The sequence below is a fragment of the Sitophilus oryzae genome, unplaced genomic scaffold (genome assembly GCF_002938485.1).
Source record: "Sitophilus oryzae breed Bouriz unplaced genomic scaffold, Soryzae_2.0 scaffold_864_pilon_pilon, whole genome shotgun sequence".
NCBI lineage: Eukaryota > Metazoa > Arthropoda > Insecta > Coleoptera > Curculionidae > Sitophilus > Sitophilus oryzae.
The window spans coordinates 266327-278922 of record NW_022147488.1 but is presented as its reverse complement, the minus strand read 5'-3'; the positions used below and the strand labels follow the sequence as shown (position 1 = coordinate 278922).

General features: G+C 32.4%; 1 protein-coding gene across 1 annotated transcript in view; it reads left to right on the top strand.

Moving 5' to 3' along the window:
* LOC115890443 (farnesyl pyrophosphate synthase) overlaps nt 1-12596 on the top strand; it is a 45192-nt gene that overhangs the window by 20811 nt on the left and 11785 nt on the right. The window contains exon 3 of the mRNA XM_030910671.1: nt 2292-2432. Coding sequence (XP_030766531.1) covers nt 2292-2432 — 141 coding nt within the window. The remainder of the gene's footprint in view (nt 1-2291; nt 2433-12596) is intronic.

Here is a 12596-nt window from a genome sequence, read left to right as displayed (position 1 = left end):
AATTTTCTTAAATTCTTATAGAAAAATAATTATTCAATTGCTTGGGTGAGTGTTATTCTAGTGTTTTCAAAGATCACTTATACCAGAACGAGACTGCTGAAGTTGGAATTATATTTCTTATAGCTCTATATACCGGGTGCGTCTCAAAAGTGGCTCACCCCTATGACTTGTTTATTTTTTCAGATAGAAAACGAGATTTGGTATGTTAATACGACATAAATTAAGATTAATTGACGTATGTCTAATTGTTTTGGGCACTTCCTGTTTCACCAGAAATTTCTATAACAGTTGATTTTTAAATGGCACCCTCAGTGTATTTATATTTTATGCGATAGAAAATGACACTCTGAATAGAATGACATATCATATGTCAACTTTTGACATTTTTGCATATGGTTTATTTAAAATTGTAACATGCGGTTCATAACGGCGAACAATTTGTAACAATTTGACTAGAAATATCAAAGTGTGTGGTATCAAATTATTCGTAAAAAATGCGTTTTCTAAATATGCATGAGCCATCCTTGTTCCGTTTGAAAAAATTGAGATATGATTGATTAAAAATACCATTTGAACATCTTTTAACCGGCCAGGACAAGACACAAAGTAGCATAAATATGCTTAGGTGTAGTTAAAGTATAGTATTGAAGAAAATAGAGAGTTATTAAAACTATTAGGGAGGGGGGGGGGCCAGATAGGGTACTCGCCCGGTCTCAATATTTCCCTTCCACCGGCCCTGGTGAGTTATTATTACCACGGATTATACAGATTATAATCTTTGTTTTTTCTTTATTGTTTTTCGTGGTTCCAATTTTTGGAATCGGTCACTAGTTAGCACTAGGAGCACTCCCACTTATGGCCTCTAAAATTGTGCACAGCGCCTGACCGGCACAGTTATTAGAGATATATCGCAAAACCGAATAGCTTCATGCAGTATTTACGCGTACCTTATCATGGTTACGATATGCGCGAGTCAATTTTTAACGCAACGCCCGCTAATAACGTTACCGCCTGACGTAATTTGCGGATCAATTACACCAAGCGCTATTTCTAAATATCGTTTAAAAATTGCTTAAATGGGCATGTGCAGGTATTTGACAACCGGGGCCGGCCGGCGAGATCTTTTATTTTAGGTTATGTTTGAATTGTTTTGAATTATTACTTTAGTTTTATTAATTAATTAAATAAATATGGCCCAAAATATGGATTCCACCTCTTCCAATATTAAAGAACCTATAAAGAGGCTTAGGTTTACAGCAGATGACGACTTAGCCCTTCTAAGAGAAATTGTTGCTTGTTGCTCTAAACCCACTGGCAGGCGTTGAGCAATAAAGCACTGGAAATAAGCACTTTAGCCCTTTAGTTTTAAAATACCTAGTAAAGAAAACAATTTCAAAGTTTTAAATTCAAAGTCAGGGGTAGTTTAAATAGCGGACGCGACACGAACAGAATTCTTTCCGATCCGATAACTATAAATGAAGAGAGTTATTGTAAATACCACCTCACGTAAAGGAAATAACACCTGGCCTTATTAACGTCCATGCACGCTATTCTGTTTAGCAATATCTCTCTATTACGCTGTTTATTGTTATTGTACGCGAGTTTATTTTTGCGCACAGGAAATTTTACTCGTTTGCACATCGTCATAAAAAAACAATTTTCGTACCACGAATTAGGGATAAGATTGTTATCTGTATATATATATAGTATACTTAATCTGTGCTATTACTATACAAATCAACTTTAGGGAAGGTTGCCAGATTGTCACAATGAAAAAGCTGGACAGTGTTACTAAGGAAATATTACGACTGTTGACCCACAACATACAGGGTGTCCCATTTTAGTGTGTTTTATGGAGTTTCTCGTTTATGAGTAGCGATACAAAGAGGCTGATTTCACATCTCTTCATATTTTATTATAACGTCATATTTTAAGAAAGACAGCTTCCAGCGAAAAACTAGTTACGCTGCTGAATTCTACGTGAAAAACTCTATGGGACTCAGTTTTCACCTTTTCGGTAAATTACAAGATAACCAAGATACGAGGAAAGTCGAAAAATGCAACAATTTCAAATTTGCCGTGTATTTCAGGAACTAACATCTGCGTCTATCATTTTTAGTTTCATAAAAAGTAACATAGTGATGTGAAAACCGCATCTTTGTATTTCTATTCACAAACGAGAAACCCTGTAAAACAAAAGAAAGTGGGACGACCTGTACAGCCTGTACAGCCTGTACACCCTGTATAGGTAAATATTTTATTTTAAAAATCATATTTTTTTATTATTTTAGGTATTACAATACACAGTCCCTTCTGGCAAAAAAAATCGAGCTCTGCTAACAGCCATGGCCTACAATATGCTGGAGGATTCTGATAAACTAACTACAGAAAATGTTAGATTAGCTCATATTTTAGGATGGTGCACTGAAATTGTAAGTCTTTATAATTCTTTTAATTAATATCTTAAAATTTACTATCAGTGTTTATTTGAAACTTATTTTTTAAAGATTTTTTATGTAATAATTATATATGATAATAATAGCTCCCGTATATAGCGTTTAACGCCTTGGGAGTAGCAAGGTACAGCTTGCCATACTACGAGCCCTAACAACTATATGTTGGGACAAGGTCATATTATGGAATTATTGCCCTGGTTTTTCAAAATGACTGAAAAATATATGTTTAATTTTTTAAATATAAACATAGCCATATATCCTAAATAACTTGACAATATTTTTATGAATTTGTAAATCAATCCATATTTACAGTAGCGGATTTTGTTCATAAAAGGACAAATTTGCTGACAACTAAATGTTGGGACAAGTATTTTTAAATCAAACGTCACAAATGCCGCAAACTGTTTACTTCAGCATTGACATCTTGTAAGTGACTCGATACTTTGAGTAGTGAGATTTACTGTAAGAAATTTTAATTTTTTTAATTTTCAATTTTGTTAATTTTATCCAAAGTAATGGTCCGTGGAAAGCTACAAATCAAAAACTACGCGAAATTATCAATCGTCAATACAGTACAGGAAAAACAATTCGAAAATTTCTGATGATTTAAGTATTCAAAAAAAACACGGTCTTTAATATAATAAAAAAAATACGGCGAATCTGCCAACATAGACGTTAGAGATAAAAGTTCGGGAAGGCCAAAAGTTGTATCTCAGAGATTTACGAAATTTAGAAAAATTTGCAAGTCTGCGAGAAGAAGTACTCTTCGCGAAGTAACAGTTAAATGGAATACTGTAACTGGTTTAAATATATCAAGAGAATGTTGCCGAAAATATATCCACAAATGCGGTCTGGGGTTTTACAGGGTAAACTTTATTTTGTGTGGATAATCAATTACCTGAAGATTATTGATCATATCATATCACAACATCGGTATACAAGGAAGGTAATGTGGCTAGTTATAAAAATACAGTTATAAAAATACAGTTATAAAAATACAGTTACAAAAAATACTATTTTTACCTCAGAATTGTGAATCCCAAGTACTAATTTAAGGCTGAGTCGACCTAGGTACCCAAACTATTTTTATTTTAATAAAAATAGTCGGCTGATGAAAGGCCGGGTGTGGGATTCGAACCCACTACCTTGAGATTGATAGACGAGAGCCTATACCTCTACGCCACCGCGCACCTCTATAATTATATATAATAGTTCTAAAAGCCCAAAAGGCTCATGGCTTGATTGTTTATCTTTCTCCATTTGTTTCTGTCTTTTGCCTTTATTCTCCACCCCTCCACTCTTATCTTTCTCCAGTCCTCTTCAGCATTTTTTTTCCATCTGATTCTCGGTCTTCCCCTTCTTCTCTTTCCACCTATTTCACGTTTCATTATCATACTAGGAACTCTTGCTACAGCCATTCTTTCAATGTGTCCCAGCCATCTCAGTCTTTGTGCTCTTGCTACTCCCGTTATAATCGGTGCCCGATATAGTTGTTTTAATTCTTCTAATTTGTTCTTGTTGTCCCATATATTGTCTATCTTTTTTCCTCCAAAAATCTTCCTCAATATTTTTCTTTCCCAAATCTCTAGCCTCAAACTTTCCGTTGCATTGAACGTCCAGTTTCACATGCATACAGCACTATTGGTCGTATCATTGTTTGGTACATCCTAATTTTATACTTCTAGAGATGTTTTTACTCTTAATAATTTTCTGTAGTGCGCTAACACATCTATTATAGTCTATAAAATGAATAACTTTGAATTTTGACCGTTATTTTTTACCAACATGGCAAATATAAAATCCCTCTGTCAAAAAAGTTACTGATATTCTTTAAATTGAGTGCCTGAACTAGCCTGAACGAATCAGATAGGTAACTCTTTTCACTTTCGTGAAATAGAAAAGGAAAATAATAAAACAAGTGACAATTCTTCCTCTTCTTGCAAAAATCAACACGAAATGTCATAATTGACAAAAGTAAAATGTCATCAGCTTTTGACATTTCTAAATATATATTAGACCAATGCCGTCTCTATTAGAACATCCACGGAGCGAGATTTATGACGTCACGCTAGTTAGATAATACGGATTAATAAATATGTTGGAGAATACATGGAAACATAATTATTCCTCGTATTTTCGGTTTGTATTTTAAAAATGATATAGTTTACATGAAATATACATAATATACAGTTAATAAATACAATATAATATATACCTATTTATTGTAATAAATACTTTGGCTAATAAACATGAACCATACAAATGCAGCAAATGTTTTACAATATACAAATAATGAATAGGTGGTACATAAGATAATGGGTAAAATGTAAAATATATTTTAAATTTTGGGGTTCGAAAATCGATCTAATTTAACAAAAAAAACATTCAGATATCTACTAATAGTGATGTATTATTATTTGCATTCACAAAATTTATATGTATATTTTGCAAGTATCAATGTTCGAAAAATTATATTTGCAAATAATAAAATATCATAGAAAAAAAGGCGTACTAATAGTGATGTATTATTATTTGCATTCACAAAATTTATTTATATATTATAATGTTTACTGCAATTAATAAACTAATATAAACTTGTCAAAAGTTGACCACATATTTTTTTAAATTATTATTCTTAACACAAAAACTATCTACATTGACTATGGAGTACGATTTCAGTCATATTGTAAAACATTTGCTGCATTTGTATGGTTCATACTTTATCTGCCAAAGTATTTATTAATATAAATAGGTATATATATTGTATTTATTAACTGTATATTATATATATTTCATGTAAACTATATCATTTTTAAAATACAAACCAACAAAGCGAGGAATAATTATGTTTTCCATGTATTCTACAACATAGTTATTAATTTGTAGTATCTAACTAGTGTGACGTCATAAATCTCGTTGCTAGGCTGTTCTATTAGAGACGGCATTGCGTCAGCATGGCCGCAAGTTGCTAACCTAATAAAATTAACACTAGAAAAGCCCGCGGGAACTGTCAAATTCAAAGTTATTCGTTTTACAGACTATACCTACCACAATTTCCTGAGTTACATTTGGTTTCCTTAGAAATACGGTTCCTAGATATGTGAATGTATCTACTTCCTCAAACTTGTATCATTTCCTTCTCTCAGAATCTATTTGTAGACATCTTCCCTTCTCAAATCCCTATCTGACCACTTCATAAACTTCGTTTTCTTCTCATTAAACACTAAGCCTACTTTTGCGTTTTGACCTTCTAGTCTTTTGGTCACCGATGTAAGAATTGCCTCCAATTAAAATCTGTCAATCTGTACCAATCTTGTAGCAAGATCAAGAGTCTAGCAGCTAGTTCAAGAGCGAGATCAAGACTGGACCCTGTAAGACCAAGACCAAAATTTCATTACCATTAGACTCCAAAAACAGGACTTGGCTGTTTATCATGGTCCCATCTGAGGTTTGGTCTTCTTCTAGGTCTCTTAATTTCTTGTGGGTGCAATGTTGTAATTTTTGTGGTCCATCTGTTGTCCGTCCTTCTTGCCAGGTGTCATTGCCACTTGAGGAATTTGACTCTGTGAATGACATCTTATACCTGGGTCTTTTGTCGTATCCACTCTATTCTTTTTTGGTCTTTCTTGGTTATTCCCAGCATATTTAATCCATTCAGCGTTGTGCGACCTGCAGTTTCCTTATAATGTCCGTTCTAAGTGTCCGGGTTTCGCATGCATAGTCATGACTGGTAGTACACATTGATCAAATGTTTTCTTCTTTAGATAAAGTGGCCTTTTAGATTTGATTATGATTAAGTTTCTTTCATAAGCACTTCATGCTAACTTAATTCTTCTGTTGAGTTCTGGTAGTAAAGATCCCAAACTGTGTATTAGTTGTCCCAAATATACCTATATTCTTCTACTATTTCCGGTGTTGTTATATATTAGAATGTTTTTTTCTGTTTACTAGTTCATACTTTAGTTTTTAATTAGAATACGATATAATCAGAAGCTTATATTAATTCAGTAAGAAATAAATAATACAATGGCATATCTATCTATCTATTCAGCCTCTTCGGTCCATCGTTGGATATAGGCCTCCCCCACTCTTCCCTCTCTGTCGCCGTGCTCATCCATTTTGTGCCTGCATGTTTCCTCAGATCGTCCGCTCATCTCATCTGGGGTCTTCCTCTACTTCTTCTATTCTCCCAGGGCCTCCAGTTTACGATGCATTTGTTCCATCGATCATCCTTCTGTCTGACATTCTGACCGGCAAACTTCCATTTCAATTTTGCTACTTCACTTCTAAACTTTAGTTTTTCCTCTGATCCACTCATTCCTTTTTCTATCTGCCAGCCTTATATGTAGCATTGGTCTTTCCATAGATCTTTGAGATTTTGTTACCTTATCCATATTTGATTTTGTCAGTGTCCAGGTCTGGGATCCGTAAGTAAGTACAGGAAGTACACATTGATTATATACTTTGGTTTTGAGGTACTGTGGAAATCTTTTGTTTTTTAATATGTAACTTAATTTTCCAAATGCTGCCCAGGCCAGTCTTAGTCGTCTCTTTATTTCAGCTGTTTGGTTGTCAGTTTTTTTGTCTTTTTTCAGTTTAATCATTTGTCCCAGATATATACTCTTCAACTTGTTCTATTTTTTCTTGGTTTATTCTTTATGGTTATGATTTTAGTTTTAGTGTAGTTCATATTTAGGCCTATTCTTCTAGCTGCTGTTCTTCCAGCATTTCTACCAGTTCTTCTTCCTTTTCTGTTATTAAGGCGATATCATCCGCATATCTTAGGTAATTCAAGTATTGTCCACATATTTTGATACCTTTTTCTTCCCAGTCTAAATTTTTGAAAACGTCTTCTAATGCCTGGTTAAAGAGTTTAGGGGATATTGTGTCACCCTGTCTGACACCTCTTCCTATGCGAATTGGCTTTGTTCCTTCGTGGATTTTAATTGTTGTTGTTTTTTCGCTATATATGTTGGCTATTAAGTCTGCGTATCTGTAGTCTATCCTGCTATTTATTAAGGAAGTTTTTACTGCCCAGTGCTCAATACTATCAAAGGCCTTTTCAAAATCTACAAATGAAATATATAGTGGGATGTTGTATTCATTGGCTCGTTCTATTAGTATTTTCATAGTTAATAAGTGGTCAACTATACTGTATCCTTTTCTGAAACCTGCTTGTTCTTTTGCTTGGTATCCGTCAAATTTTGTTGTTAATCTATCGGTTAATATTTTCGTGAAGAGCTTATAAATTACGTTAAGGAGTGTTAAAGGACGATAGTTTTTTAGATCTGCCATATCACCTTTTTTATGTAGGATGATGGTTATAGATTACTTCCAGTCATTTGGGATTATTTTTTCTATTAGGATTTTATTCAGGAGAATATAAAGAGTATTAACTACAGCTTTTCCGCCGTACTTTAGCATTTCTGTTGTTATTCCGTCTTTTCCAGGTGATTTGTTGTTTTTCATTTTCTTCAATGCTCTCTTAATTTCCGATTTGCTTATTTCATGTTGTAGTTCTGAGTTTACGTTTCTTATTTTTGTTTGGAGTTTCTTTACGGTGTCTACCGGCGGTTCCCGTTTTGTTTCGTATGGTTCTGTATAGAACATCTGTGTGATTTTTATAATGCCATTATTTTTATTGCCATGGTCCTCTTTAATGTTAGTTTCTATGCCGTTCCTGTCCTTTATTTTATTTATTTCGAATCTACCTAGAGTGGGTTTTAGACATTTCATATAAATAACAAAAGTATAGTCTGTCCAACGAGAAGATCCTTGACAGTGATAGATGTGTCTGTCATTTTAATTTCAAAGTAGTTTATTTTATTTTATTTTACAAAGAAATAAGTTGGTACAACTGGAACGCATAGCAGGAAATTAATATATGTATTTAAAATTTCACTGACAAGTAACTTCAAAATATTGTGAATAAAACTGCATAAAACTGAAAAAATGTAATCGAGTTATTTTATTTAATAAAAAACGGTATGTGTTAATACAAAACAAACAAAACAAGACACCACATACCAAAAATATAAAAAGAACTATTTCTTACTTTCAGGCTTTATGAAACTTCCCGCATTTATGATTATATTTTATCAATATAACTTATGTACAAATACAAATTTGTAATATTCCGCATGAATAAATAAAACAACATAAATAAAACAAACTATTTTATTAATAATAACACTTACCAAATTTTATACCTCACAGGTTGATTAATTAATTTTAATCTTAATTTTTTTAAACCAGTACCTTTTGACATTATTTTTCTGCAGTACTAAAATCCATTATTTACCTATCGTGTGATGTCGATATTTTACAGCTACTCAGTTTTTTTACAGTTTTTAGTATGTGTTTAGTATGGTCCTTCTACCATATTCGAGATGCACTTATCTACGACGAGATGGTATACGAACTTTATTGATAGTAACTTTATTGGTGTATCTGTATAAGACTTTCTGCCTGGGCAGCGACTATTAACCATAACCTGTGCTCTGGGTTCTACAGTTAATTTTCACTCGATTTTTCCTCCACTTGACTTCAAAAGACACAAAACACTCGTAATAACACGAATCAAAATGCATCATCTTCCAAAACGCAGGGTATTTGACAAAAGTTGTCAGAAAATTATAACCTATAATTAAACAAACGTCAAAGTCTAAAGGCGAGTTCATACGCATCGGCGTCCGTTTGTCGTTCATCGTTCCGTCAAACCAATAAAATTGAAATACGATCTGTCATTTTGAAATAAACCAATAAAACTGGTTAAAACAACAAGTGACGACGCATGACGAATTTATATTTAAACCCATCCATAGTTAACTTAAAAATTATTAGAAACTTTTTTTAGTAAAATAAATAGATTGGTATGGGACGTCATCTGCTTTTCTTCTGTCATCGTCTGTCGAAATCTTACCTGAGAAAAAAAAACAGAGTATATATCATAGTTACGGATACAGATATATTGAAACAGTTAAGCAATAAACACATATTACGTTTCAGTGTCATCTTCCACGCTTTCAGCATTCTTTAGCGGCACAATTGTCACGTGATGGCAACATTCTGTATGTGTTTGCATATGTGCCATGTATATTAATTACCTTTCTAGATAACAATGCGCCTAATCTCTAAGTCATAATTATACATTCGCACAATATAACAGACAGGTTTTTGCATAGTAATGTTTACAAACACAGGACAGACTATTATTGTTTCATGGTCACAATAAATTTGAATTTCCTTTTCTGGTAACAAAATGTTTTGTTTTAGAAATATACATTTATTATGGTTTCGATATTGGGTAGTTTTTTTAGTTAGATATAGGTGTTGGTTTCTTGAGAAAATAATGGGTGTTTTATCACTGAAACAGAAAGCTAAAGCATAAAAAAGTATTTAAAAGAACAATTTTGTGGAATTCAAACGGAAACCACCTTAGCAATGGCTTTTTATTCGTAAACAAATATGGCTAACAAGAAATGCTTAAAGCCAGTGATGGGCAAACACACGGTATATTAAAATTTGGGTAAATAACCAAGGTCTTGCATCCGGTATACAGGGTGTCCCAGGCTGAACGTGCATTAGAAGTTTTTAGAGAACCACAGTATCTATATCGGAGATTTTTTACACATCATTGTTTTACAACGAGATCTATCGATTAAAAATATTTTCAATATGGCGGCACTTCCGGAAATGCCGGAAGTTGACAGCAACTTTCTTATTTTAAATGAGTGGCCCCAATTTTTATTACATACTTAAATTCTTTGTAAAATTCTAATTCACTCTATATCTAACATTAACCGTTTTTGAGAAATAAAATAAAATTTGAGAAATAAATATAAAATTTCAAATATTTTAAATATTTTTTTCTCAAAAACGGTGTTAGATCTGGAGTGTTTAATATCAAAATTCATAAAATTTTACAGAGAATTTAAATTCTTAATAAAAATGGGGGCACCCATTTAAAATAAGAAAGTTGCTGTCAACTTCCGGTATTTCCGGAAGTGCCGCCATATTGAAAATATTTTTAATCGATAGATCTCGTTGAAAAACAGTGATGTACAGGGTGGTGGAAATTGGTCTGTTTTAACAGAGTAAACCTATTTCCTGACTAGATGGAGCAAAACCGACATAGATGTCATGGGCTCGATTTCTGAGACACGTTTAATAGCATAAACCGCCTGTTGATATTTTCACTGCCAACTGAGATACGGGGTCTTTTTACATTTTTTACCATTTGGAAAATTGCCCATAACTTTTGTATTTCGCGGATTAAGAAAATTCTGTAAAAACGTTCTTAAGGCACTTTTTTAAGGACAATCCAGTGGCGTAGTCAGTTTTTTTCTATATTTGCTCTTTTTGTCAGAAATGATAAAAAATATAATTTTTTAAATAGAAATCATAGTTGGCTATGAACTTAAAAAAATGGTGGCGTTCAACCCTTTCCAACGATATAAAGTTATGAGTATTTATTTCTTAAAATGAAAGAAATATTAGGTTTTTTATCTTTATATCGAAGTGAACCTTGATTTTAGGTTGACCTATTTGCCTAATTATTTTTTATCATAATTTAATATTCTATATTATTATTTATCTGCACAATTAAAGACTTTTAATTAATATTCTATATTAGTATTAATAATTATAAATGGAATCGATGCAATAAACCAAGAACAAAACTAAAAAAACGTATTTTTTGAGTGACGAATATAGTTTTCTAAAAAAAATCATCAAATAATAACCCTAACTCAGTTGGCAGTGAAAATATCGACAGGCGGTTTACGCCATTAAATGTGTCTCAGAAATCGAGTCCATGACATCTATGTCGGTTTTGCTCTGTCTAGTCAGGAAATAAGTTTTCTCTGTTAAAACAGACCAACTCCGACCACCCTGTACAAAAAAGCTAGATATTGTTGTTGTCTAGAGACTTCTGATGCACGCTCAGCCTGGGACACCCAGTATATGTGCACTTGTCCTAAGACCCAATCGATAATATATTTCAGGAATACCGATTTTAAATATATTTGGTAACGAAACCCAAAAAAATTCCGTTTTTTTTCCTTATCGTTCCACATGCCCAAAACGTGAGATGGTAATGGTTCTCCTATCTGCAAATGTTTTTTATTATGTTTAATCACCATAACTATATCTGCCAAATTAAAAAGCATTTATTCACTAACGTATCACTGACGGTTTCATAATGTAATTTGATAATTAATATCGTAATCGATTGATTAATTAAATGAGCACTTGTTTTGAACGACTAAAATAGAACTTATTATCGCTCGGATGTAATAATAGTTGCAATTATTACAATATATTATTTTAGTATAGGACATAGAACCATAAAATAATAAATACAAGAAGAAGTGTCAAGTCAATGTTAAATTATGGAAACAGCGTGGCTGCCTGGGTAACTAATTTTCAGATATGGCGGCTGGGACATTTGACATGACTATGACATGACATAGACATGACAATTTCAATTTTATGAAATTTATTTCCGTTTCCGGTTTTTAATGGCGGGCTGTTCGGGAGGTTTAAATGAGGGTTAATATACTTTTTACTCTTTCTAGTAGTAAATAATACAACAAAATTACTCAAAAATATTTATTTGGAATTTAGAACAATGTAAATATGCAAATCAACACAATTAAAGAGCTATAAACCAATAAACTACTGTATCAATATTAAATATTTAAATAATATCAGAGATGCTGTGTTAAAGCGAATTAGTAAAGTAACAGTGCATTGACTTACAGAAACTTGAAGATAAATAAATGTTTTCACAGCTTCACGGATAAATAACTGGAAGCAGGAAAAAGGCAACCGGAACCCACACAAAACCTGGAATCAAAAAAAATATGTAAAAAACATAAATATAGGTACATAAAACTTTTGTGAATTAAATCAAACAGGACTTGAATGAAAATAAAATGAATCAAAAATATTATACATATACATCTAATACCTCATTTGTATTTTAAAAATAATCTACATACATAGATTTATAGCATTATTGCTATGAAAATACATAATAGGTACCTATGTGATATGTAATTACGCATTTCTGTTCATGTTGTAGAAAATTAATGTAGGCTAATAATAGTTCAATAATCATAATTTACCTTGTATAAC